General features: G+C 37.5%; 1 protein-coding gene across 3 annotated transcripts in view; it reads right to left on the bottom strand.

Annotated features, from left to right (window-relative positions):
- THSD4 (thrombospondin type 1 domain containing 4) overlaps window positions 1-20792 on the bottom strand; it is a 684213-nt gene that overhangs the window by 45473 nt on the left and 617948 nt on the right. For all 3 annotated transcript variants that reach the window (XM_075857920.1, XM_075857921.1, XM_075857922.1), the window contains 3 exons: window positions 7989-8164; window positions 2853-2949; window positions 1841-2086 (listed from right to left, as the gene is read on the bottom strand). In XM_075857920.1, the coding sequence (XP_075714035.1) occupies window positions 1841-2086; window positions 2853-2949; window positions 7989-8164 (519 nt within the window). The remainder of the gene's footprint in view (window positions 1-1840; window positions 2087-2852; window positions 2950-7988; window positions 8165-20792) is intronic.

Genomic DNA, 20792 nt, shown 5'->3' with positions numbered 1-20792 from the left:
ATTGGCTGAATGTAGATATGGTCCAAGCTAAATAAAATAAAATAAATGTACACAAGGCCCCGGGACCAGATGGGTTACACCCTAGAGTTCTTAAGGAGCTTAGTTCAGTTATTTCTGTCCCCCATTTCATAATATACAGAGATTCTCTAGTGACTAGTATTGTGCCAAGGGACTGGCGCAGGGCAAATGTGGTGCCTATTTTCAAAAAGGGCTCTAGGTCTTCCCCGGGTAATTATAGACCAGTAAACTTAACATCTATTGTGGAGAAAATGTTTGAGGGGCTATTGAGGGACTATAAACAGAATTATGTGACAAAAAATAATATTATAAGTGACAGCCAGCACGATTTTACTAAGAACAGAAGTTGTCAAACCAACCTGATTTGTTTTTATGAAGAGGTAAGCAGAAGCCTAGACAGAGGGGCTGCTGTGGATATAGTGTTTTTGGACTTTGCAAAGGTATTTGACACTGTTCCTCATACATGTCTAATGGGTAAATTAAGAACTATAAGTTTAGATATTATAGTTTGTAATTGGATTGAGAATTGGCTCAAGGACCGTATCCAGAGAGTTGTGGTCAATGATTCCTGCTCTGAATGGTCCCCGGTTATAAGTGGTGTACCCCAGGTTCCGTGCTGGGACCACTATTATTCAACTTATTTATTAATGATATAGAGCATGGGATTAATAGCACTATTTCTATTTTTGCAGGTGACACCAAGCTATGTAGTAATGTTCAGTCTATGGAAGATGTTCATGATTTGCAAGCGGATTTAAACAAACTAAGTGTTTGGGCGTCCAGTTGGCAAGTGAAGTTTAATGTCGATAAATGTAAAGTTATGCATCTGGGTACCAACAACCTGCATGCATCATATGTCCTAGGGGGAGCTATACTGGGGGATTCTCTTATTGAGAAGGATCTGGGTGTACTTGTAAATCATAAACTAAATAACAGAATGCAATGTCAATCAGCTGCTTCAAATTCCAGCAAGATGTTGTCGTGTATTAAAAGAGGCATGGACTCGCGGGACAGGGATGTCAGATTACCACTTTACAAAGCATTAGTGAGGCCTCATCTAGAATATGCAGTTCAGTTCTGGGCTCCAGTTCATAGAAAGGATGCCCTGGAGTTGGAAAAAATACAAAGAAGAGCAATGAAACTAATAAGGGGCAGGGAGAACCTAAGTTATGAGGTAAGATTAAAAGAACTAAACCTATTTAGCCTTGAAAAAAGACGACTAAGGGGGGGACATGATTAACTTATAAATATATTTAATGCCACATACAAAAAATATGGTGAAATCCTGTTCCATGTAAAACCCCCTAAAAAAACAAGGGGGCACTCCCTCCGTCTGGAAAAAAAAAAGGTTCACAAGCTTTCTTTACTGTGAGAACTGTGAATCTATGGAATAGCCTACCGCAGGAGCTGGTCACAGCAGGGACAGTAGATGGCTTTAAAAAAAGGCTTAATTTCCTAGAACAATAAAAATATTAGCTTCTATGTGTAGAAATGTTTCCCTTCCCTTTTCCCATCCCTTGGTTGTACTTGATGGACGTGTCTTTTTTCAACCGTACTAACTATGTAACTATGAATGCATAATGTAACTTTATAAGGAATTCACACATAAGACCCCATCATTATCTTGTATAAATGTAAGATTTAATTTATCTATAATACATAATGTGAAAGAAAATGTGCAGTGTGGTTTCTTTAAAATAGAATCAAACACCATTTTAACTGTCATTTTGTGACCTTTTCTTACCTGTAGTAATATCATACAGAAAAATAGTATGGTTTTGCATACACACTTTTTATGGCGACTTCCCTTCACCCACCTCACCTTTCCCACAAGAGACTGAGCAGTCGGTTGAGCCCACTTGCTTCCAGTTATAGTCCCGGTTTCGTCTAGGTGGCTGTAGAGGAGGCACCTGATTATCAGGCTGATAAGGAGGAACTCTTCCAGGGTGTCTGGAGGGTAAGGATCCTGTTGGCTGTCCAGTATGTGAATCAGTATCACTAAATGAGTCTCGATTTTCATTAGAGCTTGAAGTATCTGGTATGTCTAACTGGCCATTTAAAGGTTCCCCTAGAAAAAAAACATACATTATCCATGATAATGCCCAACATGAGAATATTACAGGTTGGATAGAGAAAAGTTTTCAATCAACACTGTTTTGCAACATTGTGCGATCGTATACCCTAATTTTGTTAATGTATCAATGCAAGCTGACGGTAAGGAAGTTTATTTTCATACCAATATTGCTGAGAGAACTAAGTTTTCCTCAAGTTAAACTCTTGTTATTTATAGGATAATTATGTGGACATTGAATCAATTCTTATCTTCATCAATAATATGTCAAAGTTCATATTGGTACAGTATGTGTTCAAATCCTCTTTAGATACAAAAGGTTCAAACCCACTTTTTCCCATTCAACTTCTAAATATAAAGCATTATTGGATTAAAATAGGATATGGCGTTTGCATAGCTTTCTGAAAGAAAGATTTGTTCAGCTATAGTGACTTGTTGAACAGTTACATTTATTCATTCCATTAAAGTCTATGCTAATCTAGTTCAATTCATTGAAACAGGTTAAAAAGTTGATTAAAATACAGCACTGTGGGTCATGGTGAACAGGGTATGTTGTAAAGTCAACTACAGCCCAATATCTACCAATGCCCCCATAACAGATCAATGTTAAAACAATAGCATTTAATTTGTACATATTAAATGTACAGTAGAACTACGGTAGCCATTCAATTTCAAGTATAAAAAAAGAGTATTTGTAATATAAGCATATTCTATAGAGGTTTATAATTGTGGTTTGCATTGAAGCAGGTGAAATCAAATATACCTGGTCTCCGGTGAGCTGGCAGTTGAGGACTGATCGTATTTGCAGTTGGAATTACATATTCATAATGGATTCCAGGGTTAGGTTGCTGGTGAATCATCTGAAAATATAAAAAATAGGCACTGTATGTTTAATACACTTAGATGCTGATTGTGTCATACTAGGTAATTGTCAATTGAGCTAAACCCCTCTAGGACCTGGCCAGTTTAAAAAAAAAAAAAATCCCATATTCTGATCATCATACCTTTTTTATTTTTACTCCGACATGGCTCTATGAAGCCTTGCTTTTTGCGGGATAAGTTGTACTTTGTTAGGACACCATTTTAAACTACACACATTGTAGTGTTTCATTTTTAAGAATTTATAATATAGAGGAAATGTACACAAAAAACTATTTCACATTTATTTTATGCTGTTTACTAATCATCTTAAATGGTGTTACAAATGTATTGTACAGGTCATTGTATAATAATGTGCAGGTCATTATAGGACTACCAAATATGTCTATATTATTTGTATATTCCAATTAATATTTAATAAATTGTATTTATTTAAAAAAAAACAGTGTTTTATAATTTTATTATTTTTTCACGTTTCTATATCAATATATATATTTTTTTTACATCAGCAAATAGCTATACTAAAATGATTAAACTACACTTAAAACTATACTAAAAAAAAACAGCCCTAGGGTCCTCTGCAGTGTCAGACTAGGGATCTTTGGCCGCATCAGAGGAGATGATCCTGAGGACCATCCTCCATCTATACAGAACATGTACATATTGACTTTTAATTTAATCTTTGTTGTCACCATTGTGCACACAGAACATATCATTAATACGTTGTAATACATTATCACTTAATCATCCCATAAGAATCTCTAACCTAGTAGCAAGTGATTGGCTCAAAAGTCACCTCAAAATGGAGATGTCCTTTGCTGGATCATTGGGACCCATTATTGTGTCAGAGCCAGGGCCCATCGGGGGATCCCTGTGACCCAGGTGGGCAAGTCCAACCATGACTCTTAGCCAATACCTTGAATGGTCAGAGATTGAGTCACAGGGAATCCCTTTGGCACAAAGGGGCATTCCCCCATTGAACTGCCCCTTCTATGCCACAGTCTACATTGACCATTGAATGGAAGGGATTAAGCGGTGGAGATGTATAGGCATGTATAATTGTGACAGAATGTAACCATGCAGGTATCATCCATTAATGTTTGTATTTTTATAAAAGCCTGTTGTAATGAAGGAAAATATAAAAGTGAACAAACTAGGGTATTTTCTGTGTTTTTTTTTTATGGATGTGAAGTCCTGACTGATGGCAGTAAAATACAGATGCCCTTTAAATTTGATGAAAACTTTCAAAAATTACATGGATGGCAAGTAGTACAAACAAAGCAACCCTTGACTAAATCAAGTCTTCTCATCTACTTGAAGGACAAATCCAAAGATTTAATCTTATTATGGTATTATAATGTGAAGTCTTAATTCACTGGAAAAGACAACTATGCTTTGAAGAGATGTCAGCATAGGACGAAAAGGGTGACCTCTAATAAGGTGCATCAATACTGTAATATAAATCATGACAAGCCCCAAAACCAAAGATAAGACATTTAGGAAAACAAAACTCATAGCACATGCTTGTTTCGGTAATACTTCAACAGAGAGAGCTGAACACATGTGCGGCCGACTAATCAGTTCACATGTTAGTCTTTTGTTCAATGTGACCTCTGCCAATCATCTTTTCCTGCCGAATGGGGGGGGGGGGTCAGATAATTCCCTTTCTCCTGATCCTGTGGATCGACCATGTGTATATATACATCTATGTCTATCTATCTTTTTATTATTATTATTAATAATAATAATATTATATATATCACATACAGTATAAGATAATACTATTTATCTTGAATCAGTCAGTTACACTTTAATTATAGGAAAGTAAACATTAGAGAAAAAAAAAACAATGTACTGACTGAATATACTATATTAAACTTGTGCCCTTGTCCACACAAAGAAATATTTATAAGCAACTGTACGCTTGGGATAGTTATAGAGATTTACAATTGTGTATAAATAGGCCATAATACAGATTTGTGTAGAATTCACCTTCCAGCTAAACACAAATGTTTCTACTTTATGAAGAATAAAAGATTTATCATGTTAACGCAGCAAGATCTACTAGACTATAATTCCTGACAAATGAAGAACAGCAATGTTTTGTAAAAAGCCAAAACCGAACGTTTCTTGAAGTGTGATAGTGTTTATGGTGGCTCATATATTTGTTTTAGAGAACGGATCAATGCTGCCAAGTTCAATATATTAATAATGTAGGCCGCTTTGTCAACTCTTAAATATTTCTGGAAGACCTGTGACACCATTCAGCATGAGTTCCTTAGTTACTTTACACAACGGTGTCAAGTAGCATTGATGGATCTTTTTGGAAAATTAAAAGGTAAAATGGTTTTCATTCCAGAACTAAAATCTGACTGGGAAAGCAATAGGGGTGCTAAATGCTAAAGCATTTGTTGATTAATTGTTTCACTTTTCTTGGAAGACATACACTATATTTTGTCAAAGCTTTCTATGTATTATTTCTTGCACTTTTTTATTACTAGATTTAGAATAACGTTCTTAACTGATTACATTTAACAAAATTTTTTATTATTACAGAGTCCTGCTAAAAAAAACGTAAACTATAATTCAACTTATCAAATATATCCTTACCCACCACTTCAAATGACAGCTGTAGGGTTTCGGATACCTGCAAAGTTCAAGTCCTCCCCCCCATATACAAGAGCTATTGTATCTACAAAGCCTGACACCCAGGGAAAGTAAAAGTGTGCATAGCACCCACTTCACACGAGGTGACAAAGCAGCATGTCAAACTCTGTCACAGTGGATCAGGAGGAACCATATGAATACTGCTGTTTAATAATAGAAGAAGGGAAAGTAACATATACGGTATTTGAGTGAAGACCTTATCTACTACTCTACTTTTATTGTCCTCATATTTTTTTATAGGTATTTATGTAATGCAGAAAAAATGCAGAAAAAATGTCAGAAAGCGTAAAAAATGCATATTAATGCAGAAAATGGATTCTTTATACTGAACGAACGCCTCTATGGCTCGACTAATTTACAAGAAAATTACAGGTTTCTGTGTATCACTTAAATAGAATAAAAATGTCTAACGGCTTGCTTGAGCCCAAAAACATGCAACACATTTATAGAAATACAGTTTCCTCTATGGTCTTGTCCACACGTAATGGAATTGCTGCAGAAAATTTCTGAAGCATTTCCGCTAAAACTAGCAGACATTCCGCTGTGGAAAAACTGTACCAATTTCTGCGTTTTTTTACTGCAGAAAATGGTGCAGATTTTGCAGTGTTTTTTGCAAGTCTGTGAGATGGTGACATCTTCTCTGAAAAACGCAGCAATTCAGTTCACTTTCCGCAGTACTAATTGACATGCTGTAGAGCGAAAAAAAATGCACCGCAGGTGAATTTCGGGATGGAAATTTTATGCAGCGTGTGGATGGAATGTTAAATATCACCCAATATGCCGCTACTGTATTCCGCTGCGTATTTTCCTTCTGCAATTCCGAACTGAAAATATGCAGCATTAACATTACGTGTAGACAAGCCCTAAATATTGTATTAATTCAAATTGTGTTTATGATTATTCCAATAGTTGCTATGACCAAACTATTGATGCCCCAGAAAGCTACCCCAAATATATATTTTCCATTATTTATAGAGTACAATAAAATTCTACCGTGCAGAACACACGGACTAATGTCCCCACTGGGACTCACAATCTTATTTGCCTACCCCAGGAATTCAAACACTATCGGAACTATTTCAAAGAAACCCACTTGACCTATCTGTGTATTTTTGCTTTATGTCAGGAGTATTAAATTTGCTTAACTGAGAGTAGGAGATTTATACTGTATCTACAAAGTGCATATAATGGGAAGATTTGTTAAAAAAAATGATCTCAGTTTTCTAGCAAAGTTTCATTGAATAAAAAAAACAACAGCAACTGACACATATAGGGATATGGCAGTTTTAATGAACGTTCTGAAATGTATGTAAAGAATGTTGCAACTACTGGAGTTGTAGAAGTGCAGACAATCAATAAATAAATATTGTTTTAATTTTTATAGTCTCCATCTGTAACCATTACACAGTTTAAAGCAATAGTACGTACAGATGTAGCCGTCTTCACCTTGACTTTTAACGCATTAAATAAACAATAGCTAGATCCTTTATCTTTACTTTTTCAATGACTTTTCAATGGCTTTTGTTGTGTGATATCACGCTGCAGCAACTTATCAGAGTCAAGTTAAAGATGGCTACATCCATATATTACAATATTATCTCCCGAGAGTATTTTCCTTGTTTAGTGTCCAATTTAGTCATTTTTAAGTAGATTTTACTTGATCAATCACTTTCACTGTGGCTCAACAATGGATGTAAGGCCACATGACATGCCAGTTAGCTGTAAATAGTAAAGAAAGCTGCTAAATGACGTATTCTAATGCTTTGTTTACACTTGTGTCAGTTCTTCATCAGGTATCTGTTTCTTTTTATCGGCCATTATCACCTACAATGATGCATTATTCTGTAAAAAATGTAAACCTGTCAAAAAACATAAGTCAATGAGATCTGTCAAGATCTTTTAGAAATTGTTAAAAATGGATAATAACAGATCTCTTATAATTGTCATGGCTTCCATAAAAGTGGAAGCCATAACACCAGGGCTGGACAGGGGCAGAGATGCTTATGAATATTCATGAGCAGCCATTTAAGATATAATGACATTTAAGAGGATCATTACATCATACTAAGATAATGGGTCCAAATACACAGAAAAAGAACATTTTGGTCACAGATGCCCTTTCATTTATTCAAGTCTGTCAATGCCAAAGACATATCAGCCAGTCTTAGGGTGAGCTTACTCTGGCTTTAAGAATCCTTACAGGTAATAAATATCAAAGACATCATCCTTGTCCTCCATATATTCAGAAAACCCTTTAAATCCTATAAGCCATCCATGTTGACTGTAAGCATGGCCTTTGTGAGAGAGAAAATCATCAATTAATATCCATCTGTGAAATCTATGTTGTACTTACATAAACATCCAGTATTTCATTTGTTGGTCCCTCCGCTAGAAATGATTCACCTGCAGTGCTTGATATTTCATTCGGTCTCTTGTATGTGAACATTGTTCCTCCACCTTCAAATTTCCCAGGTCTGTCAATTGCCCAATTTCCATTGATGATTGATCTTCCAGATCGGCTACGAAGAGCTAATAGACAGATAGATGTTATTCTGTAAGTATGGTAAGGTACATAGTGCTGCATTAAACTAGAATCCACCCATAGAGAAGAATTGTGTCCCAGTTTTATAAAAATAAAATAAAAATTGCACCACTAAAACCAAATAAACATTCTAAAAGAGCTTTGGACTTTGTTCAGTAATGACGAAGGGTACAACAACAAAATGATTGAGGCATTTGCGATTCCTTGGACAATACAGAAGTAAAGAACATTGCTAGATATGACATCCTACAATAGTCTACTGCCAGTGCCATGTGCTGTCACTCAAAGATTAAGGATACAACCTTAGTATTGGTCCATCTGTTCACACAACACATTATTACAATTAGGTAAATATACTATATTACATTTATATACAGTATGTATATGTTTATATCTCTCTGCTTAAAGTGGATGTCCTAAATGGACACAGCCAATACACCCTATTATACCTATTACATCACATCATTCCAGATTTGGGACCCATCTTTTATTAGTCGGGGCAGAGAACTCGCAGAAACCATGTGTATTACATAGTTGTCCTAATGTTTGATTGTAAACTGTGTAATACTACATTTCCTCTGCAGTTGTCATTTTTCCTTTAGAGTTGTCGGTCGACTGGCAATAGATCTTAACATAGTTCCCCATGTTACAGTTACAGAATGATAAATAATTTTAGAATTGTATCTTAAGTCAAAAAGTGAGAACTTTCCCCTAATGGGGAAAAAAGCTACTGTTATTTTAGGCTATCAAAAAGCACATAAAGGTTAGTTTTTTTCCAGAGATCCATCAGCGAACATCAGAATGATCATTCATGAATGAACATGAATTTCCCTCAGAAGTCCTGCAGTATTTTAGATCACCCCCACTGCTAAATGGCAAACTAAATGATAGAATGGCTGTTTAAGAAATCTCCTAATTTTTTCTAACATAAAATACCCTAGGGCCCTGTTCACACAGTATAGTTTGACGCGGTTTTTGCCGCGGAAACAGCTGCAAAAAACGCCCATATCGCCACCCATTGATTTCAATAGGAAGCGGAGGCTTTTTTTTTTCCACGAGCGGAAAAGAAACGCTCACGGGGGAAAAAGAAGCAAAATGCCCTTTCTTCTGGCGTTTCGGTCTCTGACCTCTCATTAACATTAATGGAAGGTAGAGAAAGCGTTTTTTGTGGTGTTTTTTGCCCACGGCGCTCAATAGCCGCGGCTGAAATCCACAGCGAACACGCCAAACGGTGGCAGGCAGGTCAAAATCTGCCTTAAAATTCCAGATGGAATTTTGAGGCAGATTTTTCTGCCTGCAAAAAAACTCTGTGTGAACAGGGCCTAGAGGGTGAGCTACCAGTGTGACCAGCGACGTATTAATAAACTGCACTTTTCGGCAAGGGGGGATTTTTATTAAGTGGCACAGTACAGTCCCTCACATTTCATGGAAGAGGAAAAGACCAATGTTTCACTATCTATCTATTCTATTTGTCAATGTAAACTGCAACTAAAATTTGGGTTATTTTATGTTTACCCATACTATATCCCTTTTTGCTTTTTTCTTAGATAAATTTAAGAACTGGTTGTCTAATGAAAACAACCTTTGTCAATATTCCGTATTAGGGCATATGGGTGTCACAATGGGGGTCCCCTGCTCCGGAACCCTTGATATGCCAGAATGGAAAAACGTTCTGTATTCTGTATTAAAATTGCCAAAACCCTCTTAAAACACCCCGTTCTGTTTCTGCTTCTTGTTTCTCTTTTTCATGTTTAAAACCCAGCATGCCCCATATGACTTTGGGAAACACATTACTATGTGTTAAATGGCTAGTTTATAAATAATTATTACTGCGTGTAATAAAATAATTGTTCAAAAAAATAATCTGTAGAAAAAAAGGTGTTAAATGAGGGTTAATCATGTAAATAGAAAAATATATAGAGTCACTGCAGGCAGAGTCGTATGTGTCATTAAAGACATTTCTCTTATTTAGGCTTCGCTCACATCTGCATCAGGGCTCCGTTCTGGTGTTCCGTCAGAGCTTCCCGTCAGAACGGAACCCTGACTGAAACAAACGGAAACCATAGGTTTCCGTTTGCATCACCATTGATTTCAATGGTGACGGATCCGCTACAAATGGTTTCTGTTTGTCTCAGTTGTGCAGGGGTTCCGTCGTTTTGACGGCATAAATACCGTAGTTGACTGCGCTATTCATTTCAGTCAAAACTACGTGATCCCTAGCACAACGGAGACAAACGAAAACCATTAAAATCAAAGGTGATGTAAACAAAGGGAAACTATGGTTTACGGTTTACGTTTTTTTCAGTCAGCTTTCCCTTCTGACGGGAAGCTCAGACGCAATGTCAGAACGGAACCGTGACGCAGATGTGAACGAACACTAAACACTAAATATTCTATATAGTAAATCTCACCACAGCTATTTACATTAAACTGTATATGACATCAGGGGAGTTTAAATGTCACATATGAGCTGTTAATCTGTGTGAGTATTACAGGACACAACTATGTCTGGATTTCATTTAATCGAATACCCTAAAATCTGCAATAGACATAATATTATTCACATCTAATAAACACTCCATATCCAGTTTAAAGCTGATACTTGATATGTATTTGTTAACTATTCATTCTCATATCTTGTAACAGGACTGTGTCTACGGGACTGCATTCTCAGCCTCGGTAACGTGATTTTTATGTAACGCTCTCACATAATTTTCGCCCAGTAATTGCGGCATTTATTGTATCAGCTGAACAACTGCACATTTTTACACAGTGAGGGTAGAAGACAACTAGAGTATCTGTGGATACTTCATGAGGGAACTTTAGAATGATGTCTGGATAAATTGTGATCTTATCTTGAAAGCATAAAATAGGAAGAAACAAGAGTATGTGGGAAAGAGCACTGTGCCTATTTTACTAACTACACCATTCTGTAGAGATGGACAGCTGAAAAGTATGGGATTTCATATAACTTTTCAGGCATTTGTTACAAAAAAAGTCAATAAAAGCGCGTTCTTTACGAAAATAAAGCACTTTCTACCATTTGCGGGCTGATCTTGCTTTATTTTATTCTGTCTTCATGCTATGCCCTTGGTAAGAAGATTTAAAGGGGATTTGTCGTGAAGACATCCCCTGTCTAGATACTCTATTAGGGCATATGGACATCATAGAAGAGGTCCTCTGCTCAATTTAATAGATACCATATAACGCTATATTTCAGCAGTTCTTGCAGCAGTTATATTACATCACATGCTGTAGCTGCCAATTACTGGCCCTCACAGTGACATCACTATGGACCATATGTAATCACACGGCGATGACATGAATATGATCGCAATTTCATAATATTTGTTGCAAAATGTAGCCAGTGTGGAACTGGGGTTCCTTGGGTCCACCAGAGGAAATCATTCTGAGACCCAAACTCTATCTATACTTAACATGTCTACTTTTAATTACATTGTAAACTTTGTCTTATCATTGCATATGTGCTTCAGGACACATCATTGAGGCCAAATATGAATGAATTAATAAAAAATAGACCCTGGAAAAAGGTATTAGACTCACAAAGAAGTCTTCCACTAGACCTCTGGAGCCCATTATTGTCCTCTGGTGGGCCAGTCCAATTCTGAATGTAGATATATATATAACAAACAGGATAAGCTATTTATTAAACTCTAGCCTGGCTTCCTCTAGTCCTTGACAATATATGTACACAAAGTGTGAATATATTATGAATAAATTGGTGATTGGCAAAACTTCCTTCTACTAAAATTTTTAGATTTAATTAGTTTTGGTCATATTGTTATGTACACGCAACAACATGACAAGTTATTGGTTACCAGTGCTTTGTTTTTAGCACTGGCCGATCATAGCTTATGTCCCAAGCATTAAACACAACTTATATAAAATAAAAAAAAGATATTTTGATTTGTTTAACCTCTTTATGAACGCCAATGCGCCTTTTCACGGCGGTCACTAAGGAGCCTTATTCTGATGCATTAGCCTTTTTTATGGCACATCAGAATAAACCGGTATGAGTGTCCTGTGCCGGGTGGAGAGTGCTCCTGCTCCAATCGCTGCAATAACAGTTGATGCGATCAATAGTGGTCAATAGGGACCGCTGCATTTAAATGGTTTATGTAAAATAAATTTCATTTAAAAACTGCACAGTAAAAAAATGAAAAAAACATTTTTTCCATTGTGTCAAGGTGTAAAAAAATAAATAAAAAATATACATAAATGGTATTGTTACGAGCGTAACGACCTAAACAATCAAGTTAACACAGTATTTAAAACGCAAGGTGAACACCAAAAACAATGCAAAAAAACAACGATGGAATTGCTTTTTTTTCCATCCCTATTCTAAAAGTTAATAAAAAAAAGTCCCATGTACCCCAAAATGGTACATATGAAAACTATATCTCGTCCTGCAAAACACAAGCCCTCATATAGTTGCATAGACAGAAAAATAAAAAGGTTATGGCTCTTGGAATTCGATGATGCAAAAACAAATTATTTTCGTTTAAAAGTCTTTTTATTGTGCAAAAGAAATAAAACATTAACGAAAAACTCTATACATAATTGGTATCGCTGTAATCATATCACCCAAAAGAATAAAGGCAACATGTTATTTATGCCGCATGGTGAATGGCGTAAATTTAAAATGCAAAAAATAATGGCAGAATTGTTTCATTTTTTTTCATTAATCCTAAAAAATGTTTTACATGCATCATGTACCTACCAAAATATTGTTAAATTCAAAAGGTTTTATTTAGCCTTTAATGGATTCAGGTATGTGGTAATTATATTAACTTTTACTAGATTTAATGAAGCTTGGTATTATACAATTAGTAAGAAATGATACACCGCTGAATGTATTTTACAGCAAAGTGACACTTGCCCCAGGTGTTGAGTAAAGGGCACAATGCCAAACGCAGAGCACCTTCAGCATCTGGCACATTTAGCTAATGCTACACCGCATATTATTTTCCCTTCACTCCTCTTTCAAATGTTACTGTAACTGATGTTTAATTAGGCAAATGAAGACTGGAACACAGGCAACAAGTACATTAGAGAGTTCTATAATCTCTCACGTAGTTACAGAGAGCGCTCTTCTCACAATGTGATTATATAAATAGATATTTAACCAAAATAGCTTTAGAAAATCAATATTAACGGAAACTATATAATACATAAAAGGTGCACTTATTTTCCACAGTCAACTAAAGTGTGAATACAGGTAAAAGCAAATAAAACAAAAAAGTTTCTAATCAGTGAGGTCACAAACTAAAAGGACTAAGCTAAATTCTTATAAATAGCCAATACATAAGGTAACTTAAAGCGTTCCTATCATTCCAGATACATTGTTTTAAGAATAAGCTGTTGCGTGCGTAATTTTTATGTCTGACCACAATATCACCTGCATGATGTATCTTTCAGCAGTTTTCCCCATTTGCAGGCTCCATATATAAAGGTGCCCATACACATCAGATTTTGGCGGGACTGTGCGACCATCTGATATGTATTGGGGTGTACCGACATTCCCCCAAGGGCAGAAGGCATGTTGAAATCCAACATTTATTCCCATAGGAGATGAAACTGCTGCCAGAGGTGTCTGGCAGCAGATTCTTCCCTTCTCCCCATTGAATGCACATGAACGCTGTGCCGAGCGTGCATGTGTAGGCAGGAGTTGGGAGGAGAAGCTGTCAGACAAATCAGTTCTAGAAGGGGTGAGAACTAGCTGCTATGATATTCCCCTACCCTCAGAACCTGTAATACAAAGTTTATTAGATTTGCTTGCACTATTGAATAAATAGGTGCTGCTGTGGAGCAGGTGCAAATGTGGCTATTGCCTATGATGGTTAAAATACAATTTTCTTTCTTACAATAAATTATGATATATCTGTCTTCTATACCTCAAAATTGGACAATATTAAAATAAAACACAAATAAATATAACAATGTACTTAGAAGTATTTTAATTAAACCTTCTTGATATGTTGATCGAAATAAGTAGAAAATTAGTGGTCAAATATATAATTTGTCTCCGGTCAGATATTTTTTTTGCCAAAGTCCGACACAACTTATGATTGGACGTTACCAATGGGGTTGTGGATCCACTGGGCTACTTTGTGTAACATAGTAGTTGCTGGTCAGGCAGCTGTTAAACATCCTTGGTGGCAGCTGGATACAGTCAGATTGCAGGTAACTGATACAAGCTGGTGCTAGATTACTGGAAGCAAACTGGTGCCGGATTACTGGAAGCAGGCTTGTGCGAGATTACTGGAAGCAAGTTTGTGCCATATTAATGGAAGCAAGCTTGTGCCAGATCACTGGGAGCAAGCTTGTGTCGGATTACTGAAAGCAGGCTGGTGCCGGATTACTGAAAGCAGGCTGGTGCCGGATTACTGAAAGCAGACTGGTGCCGGATTACTGAAAGCAGGCTGGGGCCGGATTACTGGAAGCGGCCACAGTATATAGGGTACTGACTGGTCACGGACACAGGACACAGGATGCAAGATTCCGTCTGGTAACGGATACAGGATACAGGACACCGACTGGTGATGGATACAGGATACCGACTGGTAACGGACACAGGATACCGCTTGGTAACTGACACAGAATACGGAAACTTCCCAGGCAAACACTAGCTTAGTACAACAATGCTCAAGCACTGGGATACAGGGCAGACTTCCTTAAATAGTCCAGGGAGTTGCAGGGATAGGCTGGGGACACTTTACTGGTGCGCACACTGGCCTTTTAAGAGACAGCCAGAGAACGCGCGCACCCTACGAGCAAATCGTGCTCTCTGCCTGACACAGTTCATAGTTCGCTGACGTCCCGGAGGAGGCAGGTGCTGTTAAGCACTGTCCAGTCGGTGGCCGCGTCCGCCGGCAAGAGTGGAACTTCGGCAGTCAGCGGCCGCCAGCGCTATAATGATTAAGTTGTGCATTTTGTACACCTATCTTAAGTCCACTGCTGGAAAAAGAAATGGGGCATGCAACTCTTTTCTATCTTATGGAGGTAGATATCAGGTGTCAAAATGGACTAGGGAACTGAGGAATCAGTGTTGCCATGTTTCCTTCTGGCTTTCTCTTACTAGCTGGAGGGCATACAAATGTGAAGGCCAGACATTTGTGAATGGGCCCTAATAGGTTTAGGTTTGTCATACATGATAAGTAAAACCCTTCACCCCGATTGTATAACCATAAGGACATTTTCTAGCATATTAGAAATATTGCACCATATATGACTAACCTATGTTGTCTGTATAGGATAATATACTCTTTTGTTGCTGCAGAAATCCTACCCTCTACACAGTTGGTGTTCGCCACCAGGTAAATGCTTTATATTGGAAAAGTACATTAAATTCCAGACACTCGCCAGTATTACAGGATCAATGAGGAATATAAATTTAAAGTCAAGTACTTAAATCTGAATGAGAAATTAATTATATGATTCAGTGGTTAAAATCCTGCATAAGTGACTGTTAAATGAAAAGCTCAGGTCAGGAGCTTTGAAAAGGTTAACATTGTAAATTCAAAATTGTGTCCATTTACCTAGGCTCTTAAACAAAATTTTAAAGGAAATTACATTCTAATTTCAAAATTAGTTTTTAATCAGAGTTGGAAAAATAAAATTAATGTAGTAAGAATTTGAACTGCGCACCGGGGAGGTCTTAACATCAAGTAGTTCATTGAATTAAACTTCCTAGCAATTGCAGAAATAAAACTTATTACTGAATCCAATTATATTTAAGTTAAAATGAATTTAGTATGCAGTAAAAACTCCACATGTATATTTTTCTATAGCTGTGCTTCTCAATGCCTTGAGACATATTAACAAATTAGGTTTCAGACAAAATAACAGATTAATTGTTCTGGATGTATCACTAACAATAAGTACAACTGTTTTGACTATTGACAAATCCTATTATTTTGTACTAATCAGCACAAATAAAATTCCTGCAAGTTGCTTTTATGTAAAGAATGTATTTATTTGGCTTGTTCTTGCCCATAAGGCTTAAAGGAACAGTGTCATCACAAATTATTTTTTTATATGTTAAAGATGTTAGTGCTTTATTAAAAACGTTTATATTCATTTGTGTGTTTGTGTTTTACTTTTTCTTATTTTTACACTTTTTCTTCCCTATGGGGGCTGCCATTTTTTGTTCCATTTCTGTGTGTGTCGATTAACGACACATACAGACATGGAATACGGCAGCCACAGTCCCATAGGGACTGCGAACGGCTCCCGTCCCATTGACTGCAGTGTACGGCGTCTGTGTGGGAACTGCGCATGCGCCGCTCCCACACAGTCCTATTCGAAATTGGCGCCGTCCGGCGCCATTTTCCTGTGGACCGGAAGTCGCGGCCGGACAGTAATATTACTACTTCCGGTCGCGGCTTCCGGATTTGTGCACTTGCAGCAGCGGCAGCAAACGGAGCGGACGGGCCGGAGGGAGCCGCGGCGGCAGGAGCAGGTAAGAGATTTCAATGTATGTTCGTGTTTGTGTGTGTTTACTACTGTATGTAAACCTACTACACTGTGGGTTAGCTCAAAAAATGGCGACACACAGTGTAGGAGGTTACATCGTTCAAACCCCTCGTTTATCCCGGCACTAGCCAGGATAAAGGAGGGGGGGATGCTGAGAGCTCACTAGAGCGAGGGCTTTTAACCCAATGTTGCAATGCTGCAATTTTGGGAACAGCTCCATCTAGTGACCAAAAATGGGTAGTATTATAAATTAGAAATAATTTATAATATTTCCTGGACTCGTGCAAAAAAATAAAAAAAATTTGAACAATGTTTAATCACCCACACACTAAATGTTTAATTTTTAAAAAAAAAACATGTTTTTCTGGCAACACATTCCCTTTAATAAGTTGCTTGGCTTCAGTATATAAGAAGAGCAATTTGCAGCTTTGACAGACCTTGGATGGCAAGATGGACATGCAACCACTCAGCACTTGCTCTAAAGAAATAAACATGTCATATTAAGGATTTGTCTATAAAATTGAAATGCCATTTGTTAAAAAAAAATAGGAGCCCAACAGCCCAAAACAGGGGTTTTCCCCTCACACTAGACATCATAAAGATAATTCTATTTTCACCATTTACATAGTTGAATACGACACAAAAGCTTATGTCAATCATTGTTCTTAAAATTCAGTCACTCTAAGAAGACTTTAGCTTTATCTTCAAAAAGGGAAATCAAAAAGTCTTAGTGTTACTTTGTCACAGGTGGAAAGTTCTTTTTTTAACATCAAATGGGGAGTGGGGAATATGGTTTAAAAAAAAAAATGATTTTATGGATTTGCCCAAAATAACTTGTCATACAATTTCTACCTAGTCCGGTGCCTAAGTTCAATTCTCACTCAATTTTACTGGCATCTCAGGTGACTTTTCAGAATAAGTCATGTGTGTTTAGGAGGAATAGCAGTATTTGTGGCAACTGTATGACTCATATATGACATTCTTTAGCAGTATTGCCCTTCAGCAGGCTTTATCTATATTTTTCAGTATTTCCTGAACTTCGCTTCAGGGAGGAAAAGGACTAGTTGATATGATGTCTTCCCTACACAGCACACAGGAAGAAGATCCCGCTTCCCCATCTCTCACACACACAGAAACAACAACAGCATGGAGGACATTATACGGCAATAATGAGCAACTTTGAATCCAGAACTGGAATGAGATAGTAGTACTGTGTGTGTGTGTGTGTGTGTGTGTGTGTGTGTGTGTGTGAGTGTGTGTGTGTGTGTGTGTCTCTCTGTCTCTCCGCAACTGCTCCTTTCTCTCCTCCCCTCTCTTAAGACTTCAGAGGACAGCTGTAACCTAATGCCTCAGTGAGCTGATTATCAGTCTCCATTACTGTGTTGCCTCACTGACAACAGATTTTAGCAGTGAATTCAGAGGGAATGATCAGTGCATGAGACTGTTGAGAGCAGGAGAGGAGTCTGATAAATTGAGAAAAAAAGCCTTTGTTCTGTAATAAGATTTATTCTAAAATGTCTCATCATTGCTTGTACAATTTATTTATAGGAAAAAAAATTGAAATAAAGGTTACATTTTTAGCATAGGCTTTACTGCTATATTTGCACATTTATATATCTCAAGGGTATGATGCCTTCCGTTTGGTATGCTATTATCCATTTTACAACGTTTTTGCATGTAGCAGAAACCGGAAACACAAAATGAGCTATAGATTGCTGAAGACTTGGAACAACGTATTGAGACTGCTATTGTCTCGCTGTTATTAGTATTGAGTATCTCTTTAAAGAGATTATCTTGCTACTTCTTTTATTAATTTAAGACAGAATGTGGGTTTTACAAAATTTACTTTTTCTAGCAAGAGTAAGTAGAAATAACTTAAGATATGTGGCATTTAATATTATTGGTTGGTTTTATGTTAAAATTAGCTACGGCTGAAGAGAGAAAATCTTCCTGTCTAGGAGTATAGAAACCACACCCATATTTTGGTCCGATAGAGCCCTACCATGCTGTTGCGTGAAGCAGTTGGTGCCTTTTTACCTTATCCTGTCCCGACGGCTCCCTGGGACCCAAGTTAAATGGTCACTAACTTTTCAACAAACGTTGAATAAATCAATAGTACAAGCAAATATAAGAAAAAATGTAATATATCTTATTAGAGGAATTATTATCAGGCTCCTCCTGTCCAAAACTGCTCACTCACTCTGAATTTACTGCTTTTTCAATCTCGTCAAGATGAGATGGACTATCAGCTCACTGAGTGATCAAATTACAGCTGCTCATAGAAGTCTATAGAGAGGGGAGGGTTGAGGAGGGAGCAGGAGCAGAGTGAGAGAGAGAGAGAGAGAGAGGCAGATGGAGACACACACAGAGTTGCTGCTGCAACTTATAATAAGTGTTGTATCTTACCCAAGTGCTGGATTCACAGCTACACTGCTCATTACTACTGTATGATGTCCTCCATGTTGCGGATTCTTCTAAAGGGTGTAAGCTCCACCCACTAGCTAAGGGAAAATTACAAATTAGAGACAGAGTTTGCAGAAGGGAAAATTGCTATTAAAAAAATGCAGGATACAAGACATATAACGGCCAGAAATCGTGTTCAAATTCAGGTACACACATGACAGCTTATTCTGAAAAGTCACCTGAAAGGTGTAGGTACTCTAAGTATTTTTGGTTCACAATATGCAAAATGAGAGCTTACATGCTATGCTTTATTATTAAGTTTTAATTGAACATTAACTTGACCTGGAAGGAATTTCCTTTGTTAAACACAAATTACTAGCAGTCCATTGCACTACAAATATCTTAACACATTTTAGCTTCTAACACTAATGGTGGAAGTGAAGCATCAGATCCGTGAAGGTATTACAAAGTGATACATTTATCCCAAACCATTTACTGGAACTCAAACCAGAGATACAGCTCAAAAATGATCTATCATTCTTCCCACTACATTGTATATTTTTGGACTCCTACTACGGCCACACTGTAAACCCCAATAACATGCTAACCAAGTCTTTTTTTCGTTTTTGGATTGATCGCAAACTAAGAATGCTATTTCTTCCCTTACTCATTATTGCATGTCAGGGAACTTTTCCACCTAAGCCTTTCTGCCAAACTCTACCACCTATCCTGGCCCAAATAAATCTTGTATTTGATCACTTACTAGATGGCGATAGGACTTCCCACTAACAGGTAACCTGTACTCGGACACAATCAATTTTGTAATCTGTTTGCTTGTTAGATACCCACTAAATGAGAAATTAAAAAAATTACTCATTAGCTTTACATATTTTGAAGAACTGCTCGAAATTTCCTACATATGTCTGACCCTCACAGCATTCTTTTCATTATGGAATGGGAATCTCAAAAAAATGTCTAACTTTCAAGAAATATTCTGCTTGTTAAGAAGATCCCAGTTTAGTAGTTGTGTAATGACTTATTAAACTTGTTAAAAGTACTGACCGGATAATATGATGCCCCTCACAAACTGAGGAAAATGTACAGCAAGTTTATCTGGACAATGATGGCACTGCCACAAGACCCTTTTCCATATTTACAATCTTGCCTTAAAAGTGCCCCTTAATATAATGAAATGTTCCATGTGCTCCAATTGCCTCTGTACTCACCTTTATGCCAGGTTCCCACAGGACGGATACGCTACGTATAAGCCACCTAGCGTATCCGACCTGGAACCCGCAGTACATTCCGTCCAAAAACTGCACCAAATTGTGGTGCGTTTTCTCGGATGGAATTTCCGCTGCGGAAAGCAGCAGTAAAAAATGCTCATACTTACAAAACCCGTTGTTATGGTGATGCGTCCCTGCTGTGCAGTCTGGTCCAGCCTCCTTGGATGATGCTGCAGCCGATGGGACCACTGCAGCCTGTGATTGGCTGCACCGGCGGTCACATGGGATGTAAAGTCATCCCAGGAGGCCAGCCCCCTTACGTCATCCAGGCCAGCCTATTGGGATGATGTATTATCCCATGTGACCGCTGCTACAGATTGTGATTGGCTGCAGCGGTCACACGGGATGCAACGTCATCCCTGGATGCCGGACTGCAGGAAGAAGGAGGGTGTTCTAAGTAAGTATGTTTTTTTTCATACTTGCGATTTTT

The sequence above is a fragment of the Rhinoderma darwinii genome, chromosome 3 (genome assembly GCF_050947455.1).
Source record: "Rhinoderma darwinii isolate aRhiDar2 chromosome 3, aRhiDar2.hap1, whole genome shotgun sequence".
Taxonomy (NCBI): Eukaryota; Metazoa; Chordata; class Amphibia; order Anura; family Rhinodermatidae; genus Rhinoderma; species Rhinoderma darwinii.
This window is presented reverse-complemented; position numbering and strand designations above follow the sequence as displayed.